We start from the raw sequence: 23,321 nt of genomic DNA on the forward strand, positions 1-23,321 counted from the left end.
AACACATTTTTTAAAATGTTGATTTTAAAAACAGAAGTGTAAATAAGACTGTGATTTATGAATCTGTTAATGCTGTTCTCTGCTGTAGACTTCAGAAAGATTGAGTCTTGTAAATATGAGTGCAGACTTGTTAAAGCAGTAATGGGTGCCCTTATTAAAAACTCCACTTCCATTAAGTTACAAATTGTCTTCCTTCTTTCCAGTCCTTAAAGAATGCGTTCCAAAAGCAGTGAAACAGAGGGCTCAGCCCTAAAGCAATTTCCAAGACACGGTAAAGACCACGGTTTCCAAGGACCCAAGGACATGAAGCAGAGACAAGACCAAGATCCCACCAGTGAGTCGGATGCAATCCTTCTACATCCTACGTCACACAGTGGTGATGGCCACCAAGGAGAAGACCTCTCAAGAGATGACCTATTATTTCTTCTAAGCATTCTGGAGGGAGAACTTCAGGTCAGCTGAGTTCAAATGATCCCCATCATGCTTTAAGGGGAAGACTGCTTGTGAATTTGGTGTGCATGCTGCCACAGAAATATAAATCTGTGGTTCATACTTGTATATACATGAAAGTGTAAGTACACACACACGGATTTCTCTTCTGCTAACTTGAAAGGCAATTAATCATATGTAAAAGGGCTGTCATCATAACATGCAACTGGCATGTACATTGTGAAAGGTCATGTCCTCTGCCCATGATGCTCCGGAACTTCACGTATAGGTAACAATAATACCAGATGACTTCTGGATTGGTTTAAGTAACAAATAGGTGCTTTTGTACCCCATGTGAACTGGCTTTTAGACCTGCCCTGGCATTCTTAACCTACATTTAAAAAACTAAAACAGCTGCTACACATATATGAGAATCTCATATCCTACCCCTGAAAACACAAATGCCAATCCATTTATTTGCTTGTAAACACAACAAAAAATGTAGGGTCCCCCAATGTTGTATAGTGATCATTTTTAATGTGTAGACTATAAGTAGGACAAAGGGACATAGTTTTGCTACCTTGTCTAAAAGGTGCTATAATTAAATATATAATTTGTTTATATTTGAAAGAGAAGGAAAAAACACTCAGCTCTCATAAGAAATCACTTGGAGACTGCTGGTAGATAAAGCAGGCTTTCTCAAATGTCTTTTGTTCCTACAGGCTCGAGATGAAGTCATAGGTATTTTAAAGGCTGAAAAAATGGACTTGGCTTTGCTAGAAGCTCGGTATGGGTTTGTCACTCCAAAAAAAGTGCTAGAGGCTCTCCAGCGAGATGCTTTTCAAGCAAAGTCTGCCTCTTGGCAGGAGGACATCTATGAGAAACCAATGAATGAGGTATGTATCACGTAAGGGGTGTGCATCTGAGTGGTGGAAGAAGTCTACAGGCCAGCCAAGCACTAGGCCTGGCAGGTGAGCATGACATATAACTTCTTTCTGATTATTGACAGTTTTATATTCTAAGGCATTTAAAATTTACCCAAGGTAAATCTATACTACATGTTCTACAGGAAAGAAAAAAGAATAAAGAAATCATGGATAGGATGTTTCCACTAGGTTCATTTCTTGACATCAGATGCAAACTATCTCGTGCACACGTGCTCATGCTCTCTCTCTCTCTCTCTCTCTCTCTCACACACACACACACACGTGCACGCATGCACACACTTATGCGCATGCGCGCGCGCGCGCGCGCGCACACACACACACACACACACACACACACACAGACACGAGTCCAAACTTCTTTTGGGGGAACTGAAGACTATTCATGCTATAATAAAAAACAGATAAAGTTCAACCATAGAGGTTAATTTCTTTAAAAACACTGAGGTATTATGTCATAGAAATTCTGAGCATGAATGGAAACGATCTGAAGAACACTCCAAGAAGCAGAGTTTTAGAAAGCATATATTTTAGATGAGAGCATATCCTTTTTTTTCTTTCAAAAGTTTAATGACAGCAAATACCTTTCCCCCACCACACATGTCCTGAAATGACAATGGCAATAAAGCACAATCCCAACACAGCTACCACGACACAAACTTGTGGCACTGCCTGCTCTTTTACTTGCTGACATTTCTGAAACTCTTTGGCATCCTTATTTTATTCTTCTATTTTCCTCTGAGACCTCAATGGAAAATTTCATAATTTTTCATTTTTATACAAAGGAAACAACTAGGACCATGAGTTAAGGCTGGAGAGAATGAAAGCAAGTTTTGGACAAATTTCTCCCACATAAGCTCTGGCAACTTACCTCAGAATTGACCTCTCTAATGTCCTTGCTATTCTCGTCTTGGGTGCTTCATGAGAGAAGACTACTGTCTTGCCAAGTTATGAAGGACTTTGGTTATATGGCCCTGCTCTCTGAGGGGTGAGGATGAGACCACCCAAAGTCTGTTGACTTTTGCTTTAACCCAGATTTTAAACAAGAAGAGCTGAAGCTGCATTCAAATCAGCAATGTTAAAATTGTTTCTGGCTCCCAACATAGTTGTCTGTGAAACAGCATTAGGTACAAATTCCTCAACCCACGAGTGCAAATGCAAATTAATGATCACTGAACATATCCTGACAAAACTCCACAAATGACATAATCCCTCAACACTTCAGTGTGAAATGAAACAGAATGATTCCAAACTTATGCTGAAATCAATAGGAAAAAGTTTTAGTTACAAAATAATTCTATTGCGCACATGCAAAACTGAACTACCCTGACCTTCTCTTCTACATATGCCTGCCCCTGAAAGCAGTCCATAATTTAGCCCTGCCTTACAATTCCAATCTTTCTTGATTAATTCCCGCAAACACACGTACTTCTCACATTCCCACCTCCATGATTTGCCCACTTTCTCCTCCTGCCTTGTACTTTCCCTTATAGATTTGTCTCTCCTCAGCTACTTGTCTATCCAATTCCTTGAAGTCCACATAACTCTACCTGCTCAATAACTCAGTTGTTTACCCTCTTCCTACATCTAATGGGAAATAATGGAGAGGAAGATATTTAGAGAATAAACGGTAAAGGAGAATTCTGATTATAATTCCCTAGGTAGGTCTGAAGAGAGGGCAGCATTCCCACTAAGACCATCCATGACTGCACCCTAGTTACATTAAAAAAGGATTTGCATGCTAAACAAATATCATCTTCTGCTTTCTCTCATCATGGGGTGTTAACTTCCCCCTATATTTATTTTCTTCACAAAATTCTTTTTGAAAAACGTAAAAATCTCAATAATGCCTAGGGTAAACAAAAAAAGATCTACTTGTTCTTAAGGCGAAATAAATTAAAAGAACAAACTGCTCTATTACATCACATGGTAGTAACGCTGACTTAAGATGAAAACCTGGTGGAGGCCTGGGAGCTAGAACAAAGGATGCAGATGGGAAGAGGGAGCAGCTGGGTTGTCAAGAGGGAAGGAAATACAAGAACTCAGAGTCCACAGGTGTAAGCTCGTATTCATCTCCAACCTATCAGAAGTTACCTTTAAGAAGATACTTGAATTAATGGCCTAATATAGTCTTAGTTCTTTCAAAAAAGATATCAAGAAAAGTATAACAACATTTTGGAGTTATCGAGGTACTATAATAAAAGAACTTTATTAGCATTAACTTAAGGCAACTTTCAAAGTACTTATTTTAAACACCCGTATAATTTAGCTTTTAATTTCATTTTATTCATTTACTTAATATTTATTGAAGAGCTGATGTATAAAAATAGTTGTGGGTCCTGTCTTCAGGGTATTTAATGTCTAAGAGCGTGACAGACGATATGATAATAAAAATAAGTATATGATTATGAATATATTCATTTCTGTGGTTAAAACTGCACAAAGTGCTGTGAGAAGGTATAATGGGGGATAGATTTTAGAGAGAAGAATCAGGAAAGCCAAGATTCAAAGTATGAGTAAGGGTTAGGCAGAACATGAAGGAATTCCATTTCCAGCAACACTATGAAGTATATAACCACTGAAATTAGATCACTAAAAAATACATAAAAACTATCTCATACACTGTTCAATGCACGGATGAGCTAACACGGAAGCAAGAGAAATTCTGAAGCTAGGAACTAAAAAGGAAATTTCAATAGACTAGCTTCTGGCTTCATATATTTTGAAACTTTCTCTTCTCAATCCATAAACTTCCAGTACTAGAAACCAAATGACACATTCATTTTGGAATATAACCTCTGGCCTTTCATCTTTATTTGACAATGACTGGGTGGGTGAGCTGACACGATGGCTAGTAAAAGCATTTCTGGAAACCTTTCCTGCATCAAGATGGCTAGCAATAACTTGCCTATACATGAAAGTGACTGTGAAACCAACTGAACTTCTCTTTAGAAGGACCAAAAAAATGTTCGCAGTCTTTTCAATTACCAAATATATGACTAGGTGAAGCATTGCTGGGGCCCTGGCAGGGCCTTGGAAGATACCCGTGTAACCTAAAACTCAAGCTTCACGGTAATTCTTCCTCCTCCTCTCTTCTCCATGTGGGCACATGTGTACAAAAGACTTGACCACGTTTGTAGGCACACTTTGAAGGGACAGAGGTGGGATCAAAGATATAAGAAAGAGAGATTCACAGATGAAGCAAGAGCTGGAAGGAGACAAAAAGGGATGGAGCAAAGAAGTTCACACAGGTGAAGAGATTACAAAGGTAGAAAAATATAGGTAAGTTAAAGAGTAGCAGCAGTAGGAAAAAAAGGGCATTTATGCTTGAAGGACTTTATTTAGTCAAATTGGAGATAAAATTAAGAAGGTAATGATGTTTTCAGGTCTAATACTCAGAGAGAATAGCACGGGCTTCAAATAAACGCCTTGAGGAAAAAGAAAGGCTGCTGACCAGGCATAGGGAAAGAGCTTCCTGGAAGGTACAGCTAAATCTAAAAATCACCCAGAATGCTACCAGGATTTAAAGGTAGATTGTGGGGGGAGTGATCTGAAGCTCAGTAAATGACCAAATGAGAATGAGAGAAGACTATCACCATTCAGAGAGACCATGAAAACAAGGAAGGGCTCTCAGAAGGGTCAAGGAGTGGTAATACAGAGCCACGAGACTCATGCTGCCATTTCCAGAATCTGAGATACTGAGGCAATGAGAGAATGAGCAGTTTCTATGAAAAAGAAATTCCAGTGTTATCAGGAAAAGTGGGTTTCAGCAAGGCCAAAAGGAAGAAGGGGAATTTTATGAATAGTATATTTGGTTGCCTTTGATCTACGAAAATGGGCAATTTCTCTGTTCTCTGGATTAGCTTTACCTCTACTAGTATACTCAGAGTAATCAAAGAAAAGGATAATCTTCAAAGAGCCAATGGAAAAGAATAAAGAGAGCTAAAGGCATAGTGCAGAAAGAAGATCAAACCCCAATTCAGGGTAATCTGTGACTCAGGAGGTGTTCAAACAAGGTCACTATTCATTCCTAAACATATATGAAGCAACTGAAAACAAAACAAAAAAAAGGAAAACCTCTCTATTCTTCATTCCCTCTGACCATGGAAGAATCACCAGAAATCCAACCCAACACATTATACTTCTTTCATCCTAGGCAAGGAGTTGAATGGTGTTAGGGGATAGGGGTAGGACATGACATCAGGGAGGTTAAAATGATAAGGAGGAAGCTTGTCATCGCACAGTAAACATTAAGGAGCCATCTTTTCAATCTGTCTGCCTCTAACACTCCCTGAAAGGACTGACCAGTCTTCCTGTTTTCTTTCCCAGACTTCATTCAATCTGTAAGTGAGGACAGATAAAAAAGGGGCAGTGGTTCTCTGATAGTCCCTTAGTACTACATGATACACCACTTTATACTGCTTCTAATTGTTTTCTGAGTATACCTTATCTTCCTATTGAAAGTATAAATACTAAAACTTCAAATTTCTCTTATATTCTCCATGGCAACTATCAGAGTATAAGGCACTTAAAAAATACTTGTCTTGAGAAAACTGTGGCACTACAGTTGATCTTAGAAATTAAGTCTAACCACTTAATTTATAAATGAGAAACCTGAAGTACAGAATGGTTAAGTGACCATGGTTAGGTGGTAAGAAATGAATTCAGGGAGGATCAGGACCATCACTTGATCTATTAGGAATGAGGAAGGAGTAAACTGAGACTCACAGACATATTTTCTAAGAGCCATTCTGTGTATGGAGAAATGAAGGCACAGAATAAAACTTCAGGTATAAGCTAAAACATTGCTAGAATCAGTTATTTTTACTTTGGGAGCTTTCCCTCTGCCAGGTCACTATTTGACAGCTTTCTAATTACTGCTATTGATAAACAGGAGCTCCTAAGTGGTTACACCAAATAGCATGCAGTAAGTTCAAAGCCATCCTTCACGAGTCATGGAATGTGACAAAAGGAAAACTCAGAATCAGGAGTCTCGCTGATATAAAGGAACAATTCTACCTTGGAGTGATCAGAGAAAGGTACAAAGGAAGAACAGGAAAGGTTTTAGGTAGAAGAGGAAAAAGGAATCTAAGTTTGAGCACTGAAAAAAGCAGTCTTGATCACTATAGTAGGTTCTAAGAACTTCCAATGTCCAGTGTGGCTAACAGTAGGGGAGAAAGATGGGAAGGTATGGAGTGAGAATGGAGCTTAAATGTCAGGAGACCTTTTGGTTCTGGATAGGAGAGTGGAGTAAACCTGTTGATTCTTTATAGCCCTCCTTCATTGTCCCAACAAACAAACAAACAAACAAACAAACAAACAATATAAGGAGGAAATGGAATGGAAAACGACAGTGTATTAAATAACTCTTCTATTTTCTGTCTTTGGGCCAAATAAATGTTCATATCCGTGTCCTTGCAATTACAAGAAGCTACCGAAAGAAAGACATTTTCTTGCGTTAAAGAAGCCTCCCTTAGTCATTCATTTATGCTTTACTAAATACTATAATTATTCATTCATTATTTCTATGGCTGATCTTATGCAAATTAAATGTTTTCCTATGTCAATTGACAAATTTCCTAAACGAAGGCTGATCACTGTTTCACTCTCAAATTCCAAAAACAGTACATCTGAAGTTCCTTTAATATTTGAGCAACTGTAAGAAGTTTTCAGAGGACTATTATAGCTTGAGGCCCAGGACAATTAACACTACAACCTCTCTCTCAGAAGACTGTCATTAATTAGTTAACAGTGACTCTGCCAGCAGGCAATACAACTTAGCAATTTCAGCTTCCATAAAAGAATTGGCCACATTTATTAAAAATCATCAACACCTGCATGGCATAAGGAAATATTTTCTGTGTGTTAAAGTACCATTATAAACCAATATTAGAAAACTAGCCTAAAGATTTAGAGGTCTGAGAGAATTAGTTAGGTTCTATATGCTGGGATACCTTTGTTCTATTCTTTTTCTGAAATGGCTCGGCTATTTTGTGCCCTAGATTCCTAGGCAAGTATATGCTTTTTAGGGATGTTCAATTTAAACTGGCTTTTAATTCACAGAATCACAAAATTTCAATCGTTTATAATAAAGAAAAAGGGTAAAATATATACCAATATTATCAGTTATAACACCTAGTACTTAACTAGAAAGTCACATGCTTTCTAAACCATGTCCTTAATTGGATCTTAATTTATCACTGGCCAAAGATCTTAAGCCACATTTAGTAACATTAAAATGTGAGCCACTTTTCCTCTTTTCTTTCTTGATTCCTTGCTTGTTTCGTTTTCAATCTGTAAACATATACTGGGCACCTACTACATGCAGGATATCTGTTAGATGTTAACAAGTGAAGAAAAATAGAATGTAGGCCCTGCCTTCAAGGAGTTCACAGTCAAATAGAGGAGACAAATATATAAATCAGGCACAGGGCAACAACTTTATAACGGACAGATAAATAAGCCATGAAAACTAGAAAGAAGTTGGTGCTTACTCTTGCTCACATTCACACTACATATCAACTGACTAACAAATGTTTAAATGTTTGTGCTTAAATATGCAAACACCTTGATGCATAACACAATGAAAAACAGATCAAGAGATCCAAGAGGTGTACACTGGGTTGAGCAGTAGAGATGAGCTAGGGCAGCTGCAGAATCAAAGGCTGTGTATCATTCATCTGATACGGTTTCTCTGGATAGAGAAGGAAGTGTCAGAAATGTGTCGGGGGAAATTGCACTGATATCTATAGATGCACCAAATATTCTCTCTGGAAAAAAAAATGATGACAGCAAAAGATTACGTTTGTGTTGAAGTGCATTAAAAAGTACCAATCAATGAAGAATGATGAAAACTAAACAAGGCGATCAGATCCCTTTGCTAAATTAATTAGCCAAGACTTTAACATTTCTAAAAAAGTGAAAGATGACAGTATTATGAATGATTTGTATTTAACAGATTATAAATTTTATTTTTGTAGTTGGACAAAGTTGTGGAAAAACATAAAGAATCTCACAGACGAATCCTGGAACAGCTTTTAATGGTAGAAAAATCTCATAGGCAAGTCATACTGGAGTTGGAAGAAGAAAAGAGAAAACATAAAGAATATATGGAGAAGAGTGATGAATTCATACGTTTTCTAGAACAGGAATGTGAAAGGTAAGGCTACTTTGGGCAAGACAGTGAACTCTTACTAACCTCTCACTATGGGCTGGGCACTATACCAGGGATATGGGGATACAAAGATGAGTATGACACAGCTTCTACTCTCAAAGATCTCGTGGGCCAGAGTGATGAAAAGATATATTTAAAGACAACATCAGTACAATGCCAGAATAACTGGGTGTGATAGGGACTGTGGAAACATAAATTCTGGGAAGCATAAATGCTGCAATGGAGTGCCTTGTGAAAGCTGCACACAGGAGGTAAGAGAGGTTTAGTCCCTATACAAACAAGAATGGAAACTATATGCAAGGCAGGGACAGAAATAAGTGTCACATCATAGAGGTAAGAAAACAGTCCAGGAACTGAGGGAACTCAAGCTTTCCACATAGCTACAGCACAGGATGTAATTGCAGGATAAAAAAAGGAAAGACTAGCCACAGCAAGTGGATTTTATACACTGTCAAGAGGAAGAAATGACAAATTCTGAGAATGGGAATGAGTTGATCAGGAATGGTTCTTTCTTAAAGAACCATTAAGGCAATGTGGAGGATTGACAGGAGAAGCGTATGTGTTCCAATGGCTATGGAGTTAGAGAGGATGAAGTGTAAATAAATATTTATGATGGGTAGTCAATTTGAATTAGTGACTAATGAGACTGGAGAGTGGAGGAAGGAAAACAGATAGTTACTGAGAAGTACTGGCTATTCACCAAGGTAGGGAATACATGAATGGGACACAGCTTTCTGTTGCTGAAAGATTTTGGTGGCGGAGGATGGTTCAAAAGGTGAGGGTGGGGTAGGAGATGAGTTCTGTTTAGGCATGTTGAGTGTGAGGTGCCCAGTGTATTCCAATGCCCAGCAGGGAAAACAATGTGTATAAAGACAACCCACAGTTGGAAATACAGGTCTGGAAAAGGATGGGCTGGTGATGTGAATATGCTGCTGGTGCTAGCTAACGCTATGGGTGCTGGTGTGGTGGGGGAGAATTCTGAGAACAGAACTCCAGAAACCACCAATGCTTGGTAGTTTCCTGAAGGAAAAGGGTTCAAAAGAAAGGAAGCTATAACTGGTTAGAAGAACTATAAGAGAAAGAAAGCAAAGAAACCAAGCAAGAAAATAATTTTGATTAGGAGCAAGCAAATGGCACCAAATAATACAGAACAGGATGAGAAAATGCCCAAAAATTTGGCAACAAGAAAGACAGTGAAGAACTTGAGCCCATTAATAGACTGGTGAGGGCAGAAGCCAAATCACAGTACTTTGAAGAACAAAATGAAAAATGAGAACATAGAAGCTTAAAATGTGAACTAGTATTTTGAGAAGGTTGGCTGCAAAAATGGAGAGACTGCTTGGTAAATACTTTATAACCATATGGACAGCAGGTTATTTTGCTCCACTTTTAACCCTCTATTGATGCCACAAAAATAGAAAAATAACCAATCTTTGCAACGTCAAATATTGCTGGATCTTCATTTCCCTTGTTATTCCATGCGTACTTCTTTTATGAGTTAAAAAGCTAGTGATGCTGGATTCTAACAATCAGAAAAAAATTACTTGTGAACCGCCTTTTCTAAAATACTAGTAGTCTGAACTACTTCAAATTCATATTTTAACTAGGAAACTGAGGTTACATAATAGCTAGGCTAATGGTGAACTTTCATTTATTTCAATATACTTCATGGTGCCAGAGAATCCATGGCCCTCACACCTATGTTCTTTTTCCACATTCATCATGTTTATTCTCTACTCACTACATACAAGGGAGTCTTGTTACTTTGCCCCTCATGAACTTGAAATATCTTCAGAGGCAGATTAAAGGATAATTAGAAGTCTGGCACTAAGGGAAGATCTGACTCAGACATTACAGTATATGGTTTGTTATTCAATGAGACAATGTCATGTTAAACATTATTTCGAACCCATGTGGTTTGGCACCTACGGCCTCACTGGCCTTCGCACTTACGTGGCACTAACTTGCTGAACATCGAAACTTCCTTTCATCTCTCATTATTATGAACATTTATTGACCATGGGGAGAGTACTGCCTGCCATAAAACAAAGAGGTACTGGCTGTCCCTACCCAGGGGGCTTACCACATCAACGGACAGGTAAGACATACAGATTTAGGGTGGGAATATGGAGGGCTGCTGGAGGTATGGTTCTAACAGTTCTTAGTCTTACAGGACACAGAATGTATCTGTTTTGAAGAATAATGAAAATGAACACACCATTACCAAAAAAAAAGGAAAAAATAGCTCAAGCAACTCTTACTCCCTGTTTAGCCATTCCAGAAGATATGAGACTATTCACCTATTTCTGTTTGTCAAAAAACAGCTTCCAGATGGAACTCTTTGGGCGTGAGAATGTTAAACCTATTCTCAGGCACATGATACTCAGATAATTCTTCCTCTGCTCTGCCTGTATAACATCACAATTCCCATTTCTTGGCAGTGGTGGTACACAAGCCCTCCCTGCTCTCTTGCCTTCAGCAGGGAGAATATGGACCTCATAAGACATGATTAACTTCCACCTGCTTTAAGGCCATCAAAGTACATCTAAGTATTACGTGAACACCACCTCACAAAACATGAAGTGGGAGAAACGCTAATAATTTCAGGTAAATATACAGAGAAGAGGTGCTTACATAAGAGAGTGAGATACCATTCATTTCTGGACGACAAATGACAAAACAAGCACCACCAACTGAGTCCTAACTTTAGCGCACAGCCACCCCTCGCTAAAGCAAGAATAATTTATCCTAAAGGGTCAAAGAATAATGTTTACTTCCTTCCTCAAACACAGTGATGTAAACCACTCCCAAATCAGTGACCCTCCACATGGAGAAACAACAAAAAAAATATTATAGCCACCATAAAAGGGGGTTAGGTGATGATAGCTATAAAGGACTATCTAACTGAAGCTCTGAAAAAACACTGAAAATTTAGCACTAGTATTTTAAGTGTTAGATAATATCTCTTGGAAATAAAATAAAAATTAAGAAATACATAATTGAGATAGTTGATTTGAAAACGTAGATTTCAAATTAAGGCTAGATTTCTGTGTTTCCTTTGGTGAGTTTGTTTTATGTGGAAAACCCTAAAGGACATTGATGTCACACATTGAGTTTAGGCCAAAATGTTTGCCAAGAGATGTCGTCGTAATCAGTAAACAGTTGGCTTTCCCACTGAGGGAGTGAGGGGGCAGGGGTCGGCTCAGGAAACGCTGTTCCCAAGCACATTAATGCAAAGTTTCCTTCGCTGCAATCTGTGCGGTTCGGTCTGTCCATAAGATGATATTATATCCATATTTCATGACAATTTTCTATTCACTGACCAGCTCCAATGTGTGGATAAGTGTGTCACTGATGACTTGAATTATATACTTGGCTGAATTACAAGTGGAGGCTATGTGAAAGGTTTTATACAAAAGCAATGCCAGTAATTTTTGGCCTTTCTGGATGGCTTCACAGGAAAGCCAAAACAAAAATCACTTTTAGTCAGTACAATTTTGCAAAATTTTCCCATAAGTGAAATGCCAATTTCATCTGTACTTTCATAAGGCTTGCATATTTTTTTTTTCAGTTCAATGGGCGAAAAGGCTATGAAGAGCAAAAAAAGTTTTTTTCCTTTTTTTAAAACCATGCATTCTTTTTCAGAATACTAAAACAAACCATGTATACTAACCATATATATATTACTACATTCCTGGACTTGAAATAATCACTAAAGTGGGAAACAAATATTGTTATGGCAACTGTATGAAAACTATGTTTTTTTTTTTTTAAGCCTTAAATTACTTTTCATAATATTTGGCAAGTAGGTTAGTGCTGATATTTCTATTTTATAAAGCAGGAGTTCAAATAGTAGCTTCTTGAAAGCCACAATGTGAGAAAGGAGTCACAGGTAGAATTAATTTCTTGTTCTTGTCCTGCCCAGGTGTAACCAGATAGAGCAGTGGCCCGGAGGGCAGAAGGGTCTTTGAAGGAAAGTCACCAGGGACTTAGCTTCAAGGGTTGTCACCTTGACCACACCATGGGCTAAGTCCTTTGCTATTTTGGTTTTAGTAAAGAACACTTCCAACTCTCTCTTTGGCTGAAACAACATTGTAAGAAAGATTTCCATCATTAACCTACTATGACAGGCCTGTTTTCCAGATTGACATCAGACAAGATGACTGACACAGTGAGCTATATTTGACCCTCCTACTGAATGAGTACAGCTGACCCTCAAACAACAGAGGGCTTAGGGACACCAAGCCTCATGCGATCAAAAATCTGCATGTAACATCTGACTCCTGAAAAACTTAACTATAGTCCCTCAGTATCTGAGGGGGATTGATTCTAGGACCTCCCTCTCTAATTGCTCCACAGATACCAAAATTTGTAGATGCTAAAGTCCCTTATATAAAATAGCATAGAAAAATGCATACAGTCAGTCCTCTGCATCCATGATCCTCAACCACAGATGAAAGATACTGTTTTCAATCCACGGTTGAATCAGCACATGTGAAACCTGGGGATTTATTCAAATCCATTGTGTTCAAGGGTCAACTGAACATTGGATTACTTTCAAAGGCATCTCTCGAAAACATCAAATCGTCTTTCCAGAGGCTTTAGGTACACCCTTGAAATATATATATACACAAATAAGAGTATTAATTTATCTATTTTTTAAGATAGTTTAACTACTAGTTAGTTAGCTAGCAAGTGCTACTTACCATTCATTCATTCATTGAAAAAAAATCAAATTAATTAAATAACTGCTATATGCCAAGTCCTCTGCTAGAGACTAGGTGGAGGTAGATGTGGTCTCCATGTACATAAAATCTCAATTATGCATGTGTGAAAAATAGAGATACCACTGCAGACTTTTAAGTCTTGATACTAATTTTTCTAAGGCACTATGATATCATGATGGATAGATTAAAAAAGGTACTTTATGGTAACATAATAACAGGACATTCTCGTGAACATAGAACATTCAGAAGAACTCAATAAACAAATTAAACTAGAGTACTTTATTACAGAATTCAATTCAACAACTATTACCATTAGGATTTTCAGTCTCTTTGGTCTTAAGTCTCAGCTTTTATGAATATCCTACAAGGCATAACACAGTGAGTATAATATTTTTTTTAAGTCTACTTTTTAAAAATCATATTTGGAAAGCCAGCAGTTTTAAATTTCATGCACACTAAACTATTGTTGTAGAATACATTGTACTCAAATGTAATCATTTCCTTTCAGTTTTCTGGCAAAGAATTATATGTATTACACATTCTCAAGACTATGTCTTGTAAGTAGTGAAATGAATGCCAGATCACCATTTGACCTTTGTCATGGATATCCAGATCTTCGTCAGAACAAAATGGAGACCCACCACAAACACATATTTCAGTGTTATAATTCTATAGAGAATCACAATGTGATCAGTTTAGTGTTCATATACCTCAGATGTAATACAGAATCTGGGCAGGGATGCAGAGAGATTAACTGTCCCATGAGAGTACCAAAATACCATTTAGGGCTGTATACCATGACTTAACTTTCAACAGATGTCACAAAACCAAACTCTTGCAACTGCACAATTCAGTGGTTTCTATACAACATCATTTAATTACAGAGGTCAAAATTCGGATACAGGGATGATGCTATTTGATTATTTTTCCTCCTCAGAAAGCTAAGGTAAATTTTACAAATAATTTTTTGTGTGTATTTGGGTGCATACTCATTAGTGAATTTATTGCTTACAAAAGAATACTACAAATGTTAAAAAGCAGTCTAAAAGGAAACATAACAAACATAATGAGGGATGACCCAGGAACTTGGATATAAGAGACTCTGGTCTGCAGATCACTATCTGCTGCTAGTGTGTAACTTTGGGAAAATTCCATTTCTCCAATCTTATGTATAAAACAAATTTGACAGGCTAAAAAACGGTATGTCTCTATCAGATCTAAAAATCTATGATTATGTGATTCTTAAAAATAAGTATCTTTTACTTCAAGCCTATGATTCTAATTCACACTATCAAAAGAGGTCAGTGAGAATGCCAGCACCTCTACCACCAAGTTGAAGTCCAATCTGTATTTTCCTTCTTAAAAGTTACCTAGATTTTGGTACATCGTACTGCTTTTTGAATGTCACATGTTCAAAACTGAACATAATATCATCTTTGCAAATCCAGGTCAATTTACAATGTTTCTGTTCCTGTTAATGCCTCTGCAATGAATCAACATATCAGACTCCCAAATTTAAACTAGAAAAAACCTAGCAATCTAAATCAATGCTCTTATTTTTGATTAAGAAAAGCGAGGCCCATCAAGTCTCGGCTAAGAAATCTCCAAATCTTGCCGCTAAATAGTAGCAGAGCCAGACCAAAAGCTAGCTCTCCTGATACCATACTTGGCATTATTCTCCCCAGAATCATTATTAGTTGCTCAAGCCCTGTGTTTGGTGTTGTGGGAGGTCCAGAAAAACTTTAAGACATAACCATAATACAGCTGAAGAGACAAGAATACAATAATCTGTAGATGATCCAGAGAGAATTCAGGTGTTCATTCTCTGGTACTGACACCACTGTTGCAACATTATGGAAGGTCGGGCAAAAGAATATTAATAATCGTAATTATCCAGTAGACAGCATAGCCCTGGGAGAATGCAGGACATACATTAAGCACTGGATAACTATATCTAAATGGCTCATAGTTACTAGATTAACAGCCCTATAAAAGAAAGCTAAAGAGTGAATATGGAAAGGCAACCTCAAACTTCTGTTCCATCTTATTATAAAATATAATGAGGAAAAGAGGCATTACACCATATCAAAATGGAAACTTTTGCCTTATAAATGAAAATCAAGGTGGATCATTAGAATTAAACTGTATCCTGAATTTGCAACTTGCAGGTAAACTTTCCTGGCAAGTATATTATTCACTCATGAGAAGCTGAAGTCAAACAGCTTTGGCTAGCTATAAGAATGGAGATGCCTGGCATATACGAGTAAATGAAGAGCAAATACTGCGCAGAAAGGTCTTTTCTTGGAAGGGTGTGGAATATTGGAGTTAAATGTATAGACTCATAGAACAAAGGTTTGAATCATGGTCCCATCTTCTCATCTGGTCCCACTAGCTATTTGACCTTGAGGAAATTGCTTAATTTCTGTAAGTCTCAGTTTCACAATTTTTTTAAAATGATATAGATCTCATAGGTTCTTGAGATGACTAAACTATCTAATGCATAGAAAGTGCTAAGTATGATGTTTGACACATAGGAAGCACTCCACAAGCATCTGTATCTTTCTTCAAATTTGCCTTTGTTCAACATAATTTGTTGACATACTGTATGTCACACCACTGGGCATTCTGGGAATTGTCAAAAAGGCATTTAATCAGACCCTGTGCTAGGTGCTAAGGATGTAATGATGAAAAGGAGCTTTCAAGGGGCGTATCCATCAGTATGAGGGAGATAGACACAAAAACAAGTGAAATATCTTACAGGTATGATGACAACAGAAAGTACAGAGGAGGTACAATGAAGGATCATTCTCTAGGCTTGGCTGTATCTTATTTCCTTCAGAGTAGATGTATTACTTATTAAATGTCCAAATGATCTAACACTATAACATTGAGTTGGGCACTATAGTGATCAATGAGCTTTTAAATTATTTTTTGTTAACTATGGAGACCTATTTCCCCTTTTGGAAATCATTCTACTTAGATAAACAGAAATGTTAATGCAATGGTATTATGAAGAACATAATCTACCACATATGCAAAATTAAGACTCACCCAATGCGATGGTTTTTAAGTAGACCAAAAGATGCCACTTGCTCATGTGGCCTGCCACTATCACAAGTTCCCTACATTAATTACATCTACCTGCCCAAAGTGATTGTGAAAAATCAAATATTCCCACTATAAAGTAAGTGGGCTTACTTTTCCAGTTCCTTTTACAGTGCCAAGAGCATGGAGATATACAATAAATACTTGTTGAATAAGTGACTGAAATGTAGGAAAAGTTGTTACATTTTAATCTATTATTTTCCATTAACATCTTACCATAAATAAGCTTCTGGATTAGTTCTCTTCACTTAGCTGAGCTTTTGAGAACACTATACAAAACAAATCAATTTTGATAGGGTAAGCAGAACTAGTTTGAGAGCTTGTGATTGTCCCAGAGAGAGCAGAGAGAAAAGAGGGGCAGCTCCTTTATCAAGAAACTGGAAGTAAGAATCCTAAAAGGTGATCTAAAGTTAAAGAACACCAAAAACATTAACTACAAAAAAGCTAAAAACAACTCTTTCCATTCACACCTAGCACAGTTTTTGTATCCTATTTTTTTTCCACTAAAAAAACACCATGACATTTTCTTAAATTACCAACAACTCCTCTACATCATAATTAAATACATGAATAATACTGTGTCATACAGATATAATTTTAACAACTTTCCTATTGTGGGCATTTAGATTCCTTCTGCTTTTTCACTTTTATGAAGAACACTATGAGGAATAGCCTCATACTCCAATTAATTTTTACACCTTCCTGATTGTTGCCTTAGAATAAATTCTTAGATATTGAATTGCTGGGTCAAAAGTTATGAACCTTTTAAGAATCTTAAAAACTGTACCTAAATAGTGCTCCATAAACAGGTTATTTATACCATTATCAGCAACGAAGAAGAACATTCATTTCTTACTTTATAACTTTGCCTGGGACTAATCTTAAATCTAACTTGCTTTGATTTTAGAGATGTGTTACTTTTGAAGAAAAAAAATTCTAATGTATCATCAAAAAATACTTAAACATAAAATTTTCTTGAAGGAATATTTTGTCATTGTCATATAATTTGAGTGTATTTCCTTTTTTCCATCAAATCCAGATTTTCATGGCTTAACATCATGGTCTTCCAAATACTGCTCTGTAGCTCCTTCTCTAAAAGGTTTGACATCTTCCTCAGTCCAATCCCATGTCAAGTCCTAGAGTCTAAACCCAGGATGCAGGCTCACCTGTCCCACCACCTGATGGATTCGGCAGTAGTTCACAACACAGCATAGCCTTACATGGTCCTGACAAGTTTGATTTGTTTAATATTGTAGAATCCAAACCTCACTTTGTCAAATTCCCCCTATAATAATTCAGTTGATTTGGAGTGTGTGAGAATTCCACACCAATTTCTCCTATTTAACTCAATTTCTACTTGCCAACTCTCATTTCCTCCCTATTTATCATGCACATACATTTATGCCCACAGCATTTTCCATTTATTCCCAAGAACTTCCCAGTAACAGCATGAACTATTGGAGAAACCTGGCAAATAAGTAATTTATATCTTCAGAAGATATTTCAGAAGAAACATATTAGCAGGATTTATGAGGCCGAGTACATGTTTTCTTAAAAATAAGTAATTTCTAACTCACAGTTATGTCACTTTATATTATGCATTTTGTTCTGAGTAAGTATGACATTCAAGGCATTTCATGCCATAACAGACACTGGAATATACATAAGTAAAGGAAAAATGTAGAAAAAAGAGAATCACATGTGCTATCAAAACAATGCTTAGTAAACATTTCCTTCAAAGATAGCAGAGAGATCTCAAAATGGAATATTTACCATTAGCGTCAATAGTGAAGACCACATATAAGTGCAATTAAAAAGCAAAATCATTTCCCTGTAGGTCACATCTGTTACTTGCTTTATGTCAAATTACTTTTTACTCTAAATAGATGTATTGATTAATTAAAACTAGCTAATAATCTGCTCAAAAACACGCCAGCCGTTCTAGAGCCATACTTTCAAACGTGATAACATTAAGCCATTAGGACTGTATTTAAATTAAATGGTCTTTCTGTGTGTTTATTTGTGGAGACACAGTTGGAGAATTCTCCTGGCTTCTTCACGAAGAAGAATTCAGTGGCTTATTCTCTTTTCTTTGATGCCTAAGAATTTTATCAATAAACAAATTAAGAGGCACATAATAAAAATATTGGAAGGGCAAAAAAATCATTCATTTCATCTGTGTTAAATTCTAAGTGAGGCATGCCTCAATAATAACAAGGATTGCAAATCAGATAAAACTTCATCTCAAATAACTTCTGGATGGCAGGAATTGAATTCTCTTCTAGACTGGAAGAGTTTAATCTTAAAAAGTGCCTCCAGTCTCCTCTGAATAGGCCTGTATTTTTTCAGACCTATTATATTTTGTTAGAGAAACACATGGGGCAGTCACTTAGTTCCCATTTCCAGTTCCAGAAAGAAACCTAAGGAACCCAAGAAAATTAGTGGTTTCATAACAAACTTTTCTTGCACCATGGCTGAGTCCTAAAAACCCACCAAAACATGCAAAGGACCCAAAGAAATTTGAGTTTCTTTGGACTTCAGATATACCATAAAAACGATTGGGGTTCAAATGGAGAGAAAAATGGTACAAATATACAAATGTCGATGTAGGAATGTCCAAATCTGTAGAGAATTTTTATATTTAAGCCAAAGAGAGGATATTTTTAGAAGCAAGATCTCAATAGACTGAGGTAAATCCTTCTAAGAAAAGATAGCATGCAGCTTCTTTTATGCATTTGGAATTAGAGAGGGAAGATTATATGAAAGTGAGAGAAAGAAAGGTGAGTATGGGATTACAGGATAGTAAAGAGTATGTGATCTTTCCAGGGTGGTCAAGCTTTAGAAGGTGGGGGTTGAAAAGAGGCATTTCAAAGGTGTGTTATCCTAGCTGTGTATAAACAAAGGATAGGGATTGCTTAAGGCAAAGATAAGCCTTTAACTAAATTAGAAGTTATATGCCTGGGGTGTGACTACCCACAATGACCTACCCTGTTAGGAATTTATGATCAGATTACCCAGTGAGGTTACTTTCCATAAAGCCCCTTTTTCCTCCACACAGACAATTCAGATGAAACCAAACTCCAAAATGTTTCACAATGTTCAAATCCTACTTTTACGAAATGACCATAACCAATTCAAACTTCCTCACAGACGGTGTATTCAATGATAATTATTTTCATTTAAAATACATCTGAAATATAAAAGGGTACGAGGGTGTTGTATCACCCTGAAATGCCTTTCAGGAACCAGCAGGGTAAGGTAGGTGACGGAAGCAGACTGGTCATATACAAGAAAGAACAGCTGAGGCCTTGAAAACCTGCAAAGCCCAAGCCCATCTCGTGAGCTTTCTGAATAATTACTTCAGTATCACCAATATTACCAATAAAAATAGGCCCTATTGTACAGTTAGTCCATGAATTGAAGAAGCCAGACTTGAGGGGTCCATCTTTGGAGAACAGAATATGTATGGTGAAGAAAGAGGACAAATGTTCTTTGTAACTTCGTAACAGAAGATGTATACTGAATCAGATGAATAAACACTGGACACCAACACTAGAAGTGCAGGGGAGATGGACAAGTGCAAGATGGACAAGTGTGACTACCATGGCTTCTGGTCTGCCTTCTCTTCCCCACTTGCGGGTAAAATCTATTAGAGCAGAGACATCTTTTGTTTACCTCTGTATCCCTAGTCCCTCACAGAGATGTCCAATAGATTTCTGTAGAATAAATTAATGCTTACTCTCTCTCCAAACATAGTCACTAAACATGAGCACTACAAAAGGTAGCAGCAGCTATAGGGACTTCAGTGGAGCTGTTGGTTTTAGTGCAGACCTCTCTCCATAGGTTTCCTCTCTTTAATGGCAAGAATACAAATGTGTTGTTTTTTGTGCTCTAAATGTATACTGACCCATAGATATGAACTTCTACATTTTCTACATTTTTGAATGAATGTAGAAACATTAAAATTCTTCAAATATGTTTATATATATATATATATATATATATATATATATATATATAAATATAAACATAACTGAACTAAAAGGACAATACAGGGGTGCAAGCAGCAAAATCAGTATCACGAGAATTCTGTATTAACAAACAATGTGGTTTCAGTAACAAATAATGTGTGGGGGAAAATACAGAGGGGAACTTTACAAGCTAAAAGAAATTTTGACATTTCCATAAAATACAATGCACGATCACATTTGAATCTTGATTTGAAGACGCCATAAAAAGGAGAGAGAGATAGAGAGAAGAAGAGGGAGAGAGAAAGAGACAGAAAACAGAGAAAAAGAGAATGAATATCACAGAAATTTGAACACTGGGATATTTCCCAATATGAATTATACCTAATGTTTAGGCATGTTAATGGTATTGCGATGTGTTTTTTAAAAAAATGCTTACCTTTTAGAGATATATTTTAAAAGTGAAATGATAGGATATTTGAGATTTGCTTCGAAATAATCTGCAGTGGGAAGAATAGTATAGAAGAGGAAAAATAATTTTTCCTTCTAACCCAGTTCTTGGCTGAAACCTCCTATAATAAAGGACAGGTTAACAAGATGAAAACAAAAAAGTTTAGTAACATATATATACATACAAGGGAGACACAAGGAAAATGAGTAACTGTAAGATAACCTAAACCACTACCCTAAATACCGTTTTCATCTAAAGATGAAAGAAAGAAAGATGGGGGATAGAGGGTGAGGAAGGGGCAGCCAGTTATGGGAAGTTATCAGGAAAAGCAAGGGTAAAGCTTGTGATGCAAATTTAAGTTGCTGCCTTCTCCACTGATAAGATTGGCTTGTGATTTAGAGTTATTCTCTCTTTCCGGTGAAGCGAGACACTCTTATGAACAGAGATTTTCTTCACAAATGTACATTTCCTTTAGAAAAGGGCAACTCCACTCTTGTTTTCAGAAACTTTCTTGCATCTATTTCTCAAAATGATCATCTCCAAATAACCCTTATGCCAAGAAGCATATTTGGGGGTGGCATATTCTGTTACCTTTCAGTTTGGTGGTACAGAAGAAACAAGATTGGCCAAGAGTTGATGATTATTGAAGCTGCATGAATGACACATAGGCGTTCTTTATACTAATACATCTAGCTTTATATAACTGTTTGAAATAACTAAAAACAAATAAGTGAGCAAATCATAACACATTAAAATAGTTATAAAATGTAAAAGAAAAGTAAAAAATAAAAATTAAAACCTTTCTTTCATTTCACCTCACTTTCGATTCCTCAAAAGTAACCCATAGTTGACAGTTTCTGTGTTTTTCTAAAAAAATATTATAAGCATATATCAACAACTCATGGCGATCATACTATACTCTTCCTACTTTTAAATGGCTCCATATTATTTCATTTTATAGATGTAATTCATTTAGCAGGCCTCCTACCTAGGCTTTAGATTGTATTATTATTATTTTTTTTACTATTAAACACTATTCAGTGCATTGATGCTAAATGACTTCAGATACTTTTTATTTCAGAAACAGGTTAATCATTGGTAGCTTTGTGTTTTTTGTTTTTTGTTTTGAATAATGAGGATATGCCACCAAAGCACAAGCAACGAAAACAAACTGAATGGACATCATCAGAATGAATATTTGTGCTTCAAAAGACATCATCAAGAAAGTTGAAAGTCAGTCCACAGAATGGTTTAAAGTATTTGCACATTTATATCTGATAAGGGGACTGTATTCAGAATAATTAAAAGTCTCTTACAACTCAACAATAAAAAAGACACATAAACAAACAAACAAATAAATAATTGGCAAAAAATCTATGTGGACATTTCTCCAAAAAAGATACAAGTTGCAATAAGTACATGAAAAGGTGCTCAATATTATTAGCCATCAGGAAAATGCAAATCAAAACTACAATAAGACAGCACTTCGAATCCACTAGGATGACTATAATAAAAAAGACAGATCATAACAAGTGTTAGTGAGGATGTGGGGAAATTGGAACCCTCAAATATAGCTGGGTAGGAATTTGAAGTGATGCAGCTGTTCTGGAAAATAATCTGGCAGCTCCTCAAAAAGTTAAACATAAAGTTCTACACGACTCAGAAGTTCCACTCAGGTATATATCCAAGAAATGAAAACATATGTCCACACAAAAACTTATACATGAATGCTCACAGCAGTATTATTCATAATAGTCGAAAGGGGAAACGAACCAAATATTCATCAATTGATGAATGGATAAACAAAACTGGTATATCCATGTAATGAACTACTATTTGGCAATAAAAAGAAACCTATTGTATTAAGCAGTGACTCTCTATTTTCCCTTCCTCACCCCCTGGAAACCATTAATCTTTCTGTTTCTGTGGATTTGCCTATTCTGGATATTTCCGATAAATGAAATCATATAATATGTAGCCTATTGTGCCTGGCTTCTTTAACTTAGCATAATGTTTTCAAGGTTCATCCACGCTGTAGCATGTAATACTACCTCATTCCTTTTGGCCGAACAAAACCAAAAGGGACTGTATGGATGTAACTTGACTGATATAAGTAATTAATAAATAAAAATATTAATGATAATGAATATTTCATATGCGACACAGGTTAGCTATTTTCATAAAACTTTACAAGGCAGGCCTTTTAATGGCAGATTACACTGAGGAACTAAAGGACAGGGACATGGAAATAGGCTAATGGGGATATCCCAAAGGGAAATGACCAAAGGCAAGTAATTACAGTAGTCCCTCCCTTATCCACAGTTTTGTTTTCCGCAGTTTGTTACCTGTGGTCAACTGCAGTTGGAAAATATTAAATGGAAAATTCCAGAAATAAATAATTCATCAGTTTCTAATTGTGTGCTGTCCTGAGTAGCATGATGAAATCTCATGTCCCACTCTGTGCTACCCAGAACGTGAATCATTCCTTTGTCCAACATATCCAGGTTATATACGTTCCCTGCC

The 23,321-nt window shown here is 36.6% G+C and overlaps 2 protein-coding genes across 2 annotated transcripts in view; one reads left to right on the top strand and one right to left on the bottom strand.

Moving 5' to 3' along the window:
- Window positions 1-23,321, bottom strand: part of CMSS1 (cms1 ribosomal small subunit homolog) — a 325,256-nt gene that overhangs the window by 218,261 nt on the left and 83,674 nt on the right. The gene's annotated exons all lie outside the window — the stretch shown is intronic.
- Window positions 1,178-8,536, top strand: LOC118601631 (filamin A-interacting protein 1-like). The gene is made up of 2 exons (XM_036219031.1): window positions 1,178-1,325; window positions 8,354-8,536. The coding sequence occupies exons 1-2, from the start codon at window positions 1,191-1,193 to the stop codon at window positions 8,534-8,536; spliced, it is 318 nt and encodes a 105-aa protein (XP_036074924.1). The 5' UTR covers window positions 1,178-1,190.

This window comes from Rousettus aegyptiacus, unplaced genomic scaffold (genome assembly GCF_014176215.1).
Source record: "Rousettus aegyptiacus isolate mRouAeg1 unplaced genomic scaffold, mRouAeg1.p scaffold_m13_p_4, whole genome shotgun sequence".
Taxonomy (NCBI): domain Eukaryota; kingdom Metazoa; phylum Chordata; class Mammalia; order Chiroptera; family Pteropodidae; genus Rousettus; species Rousettus aegyptiacus.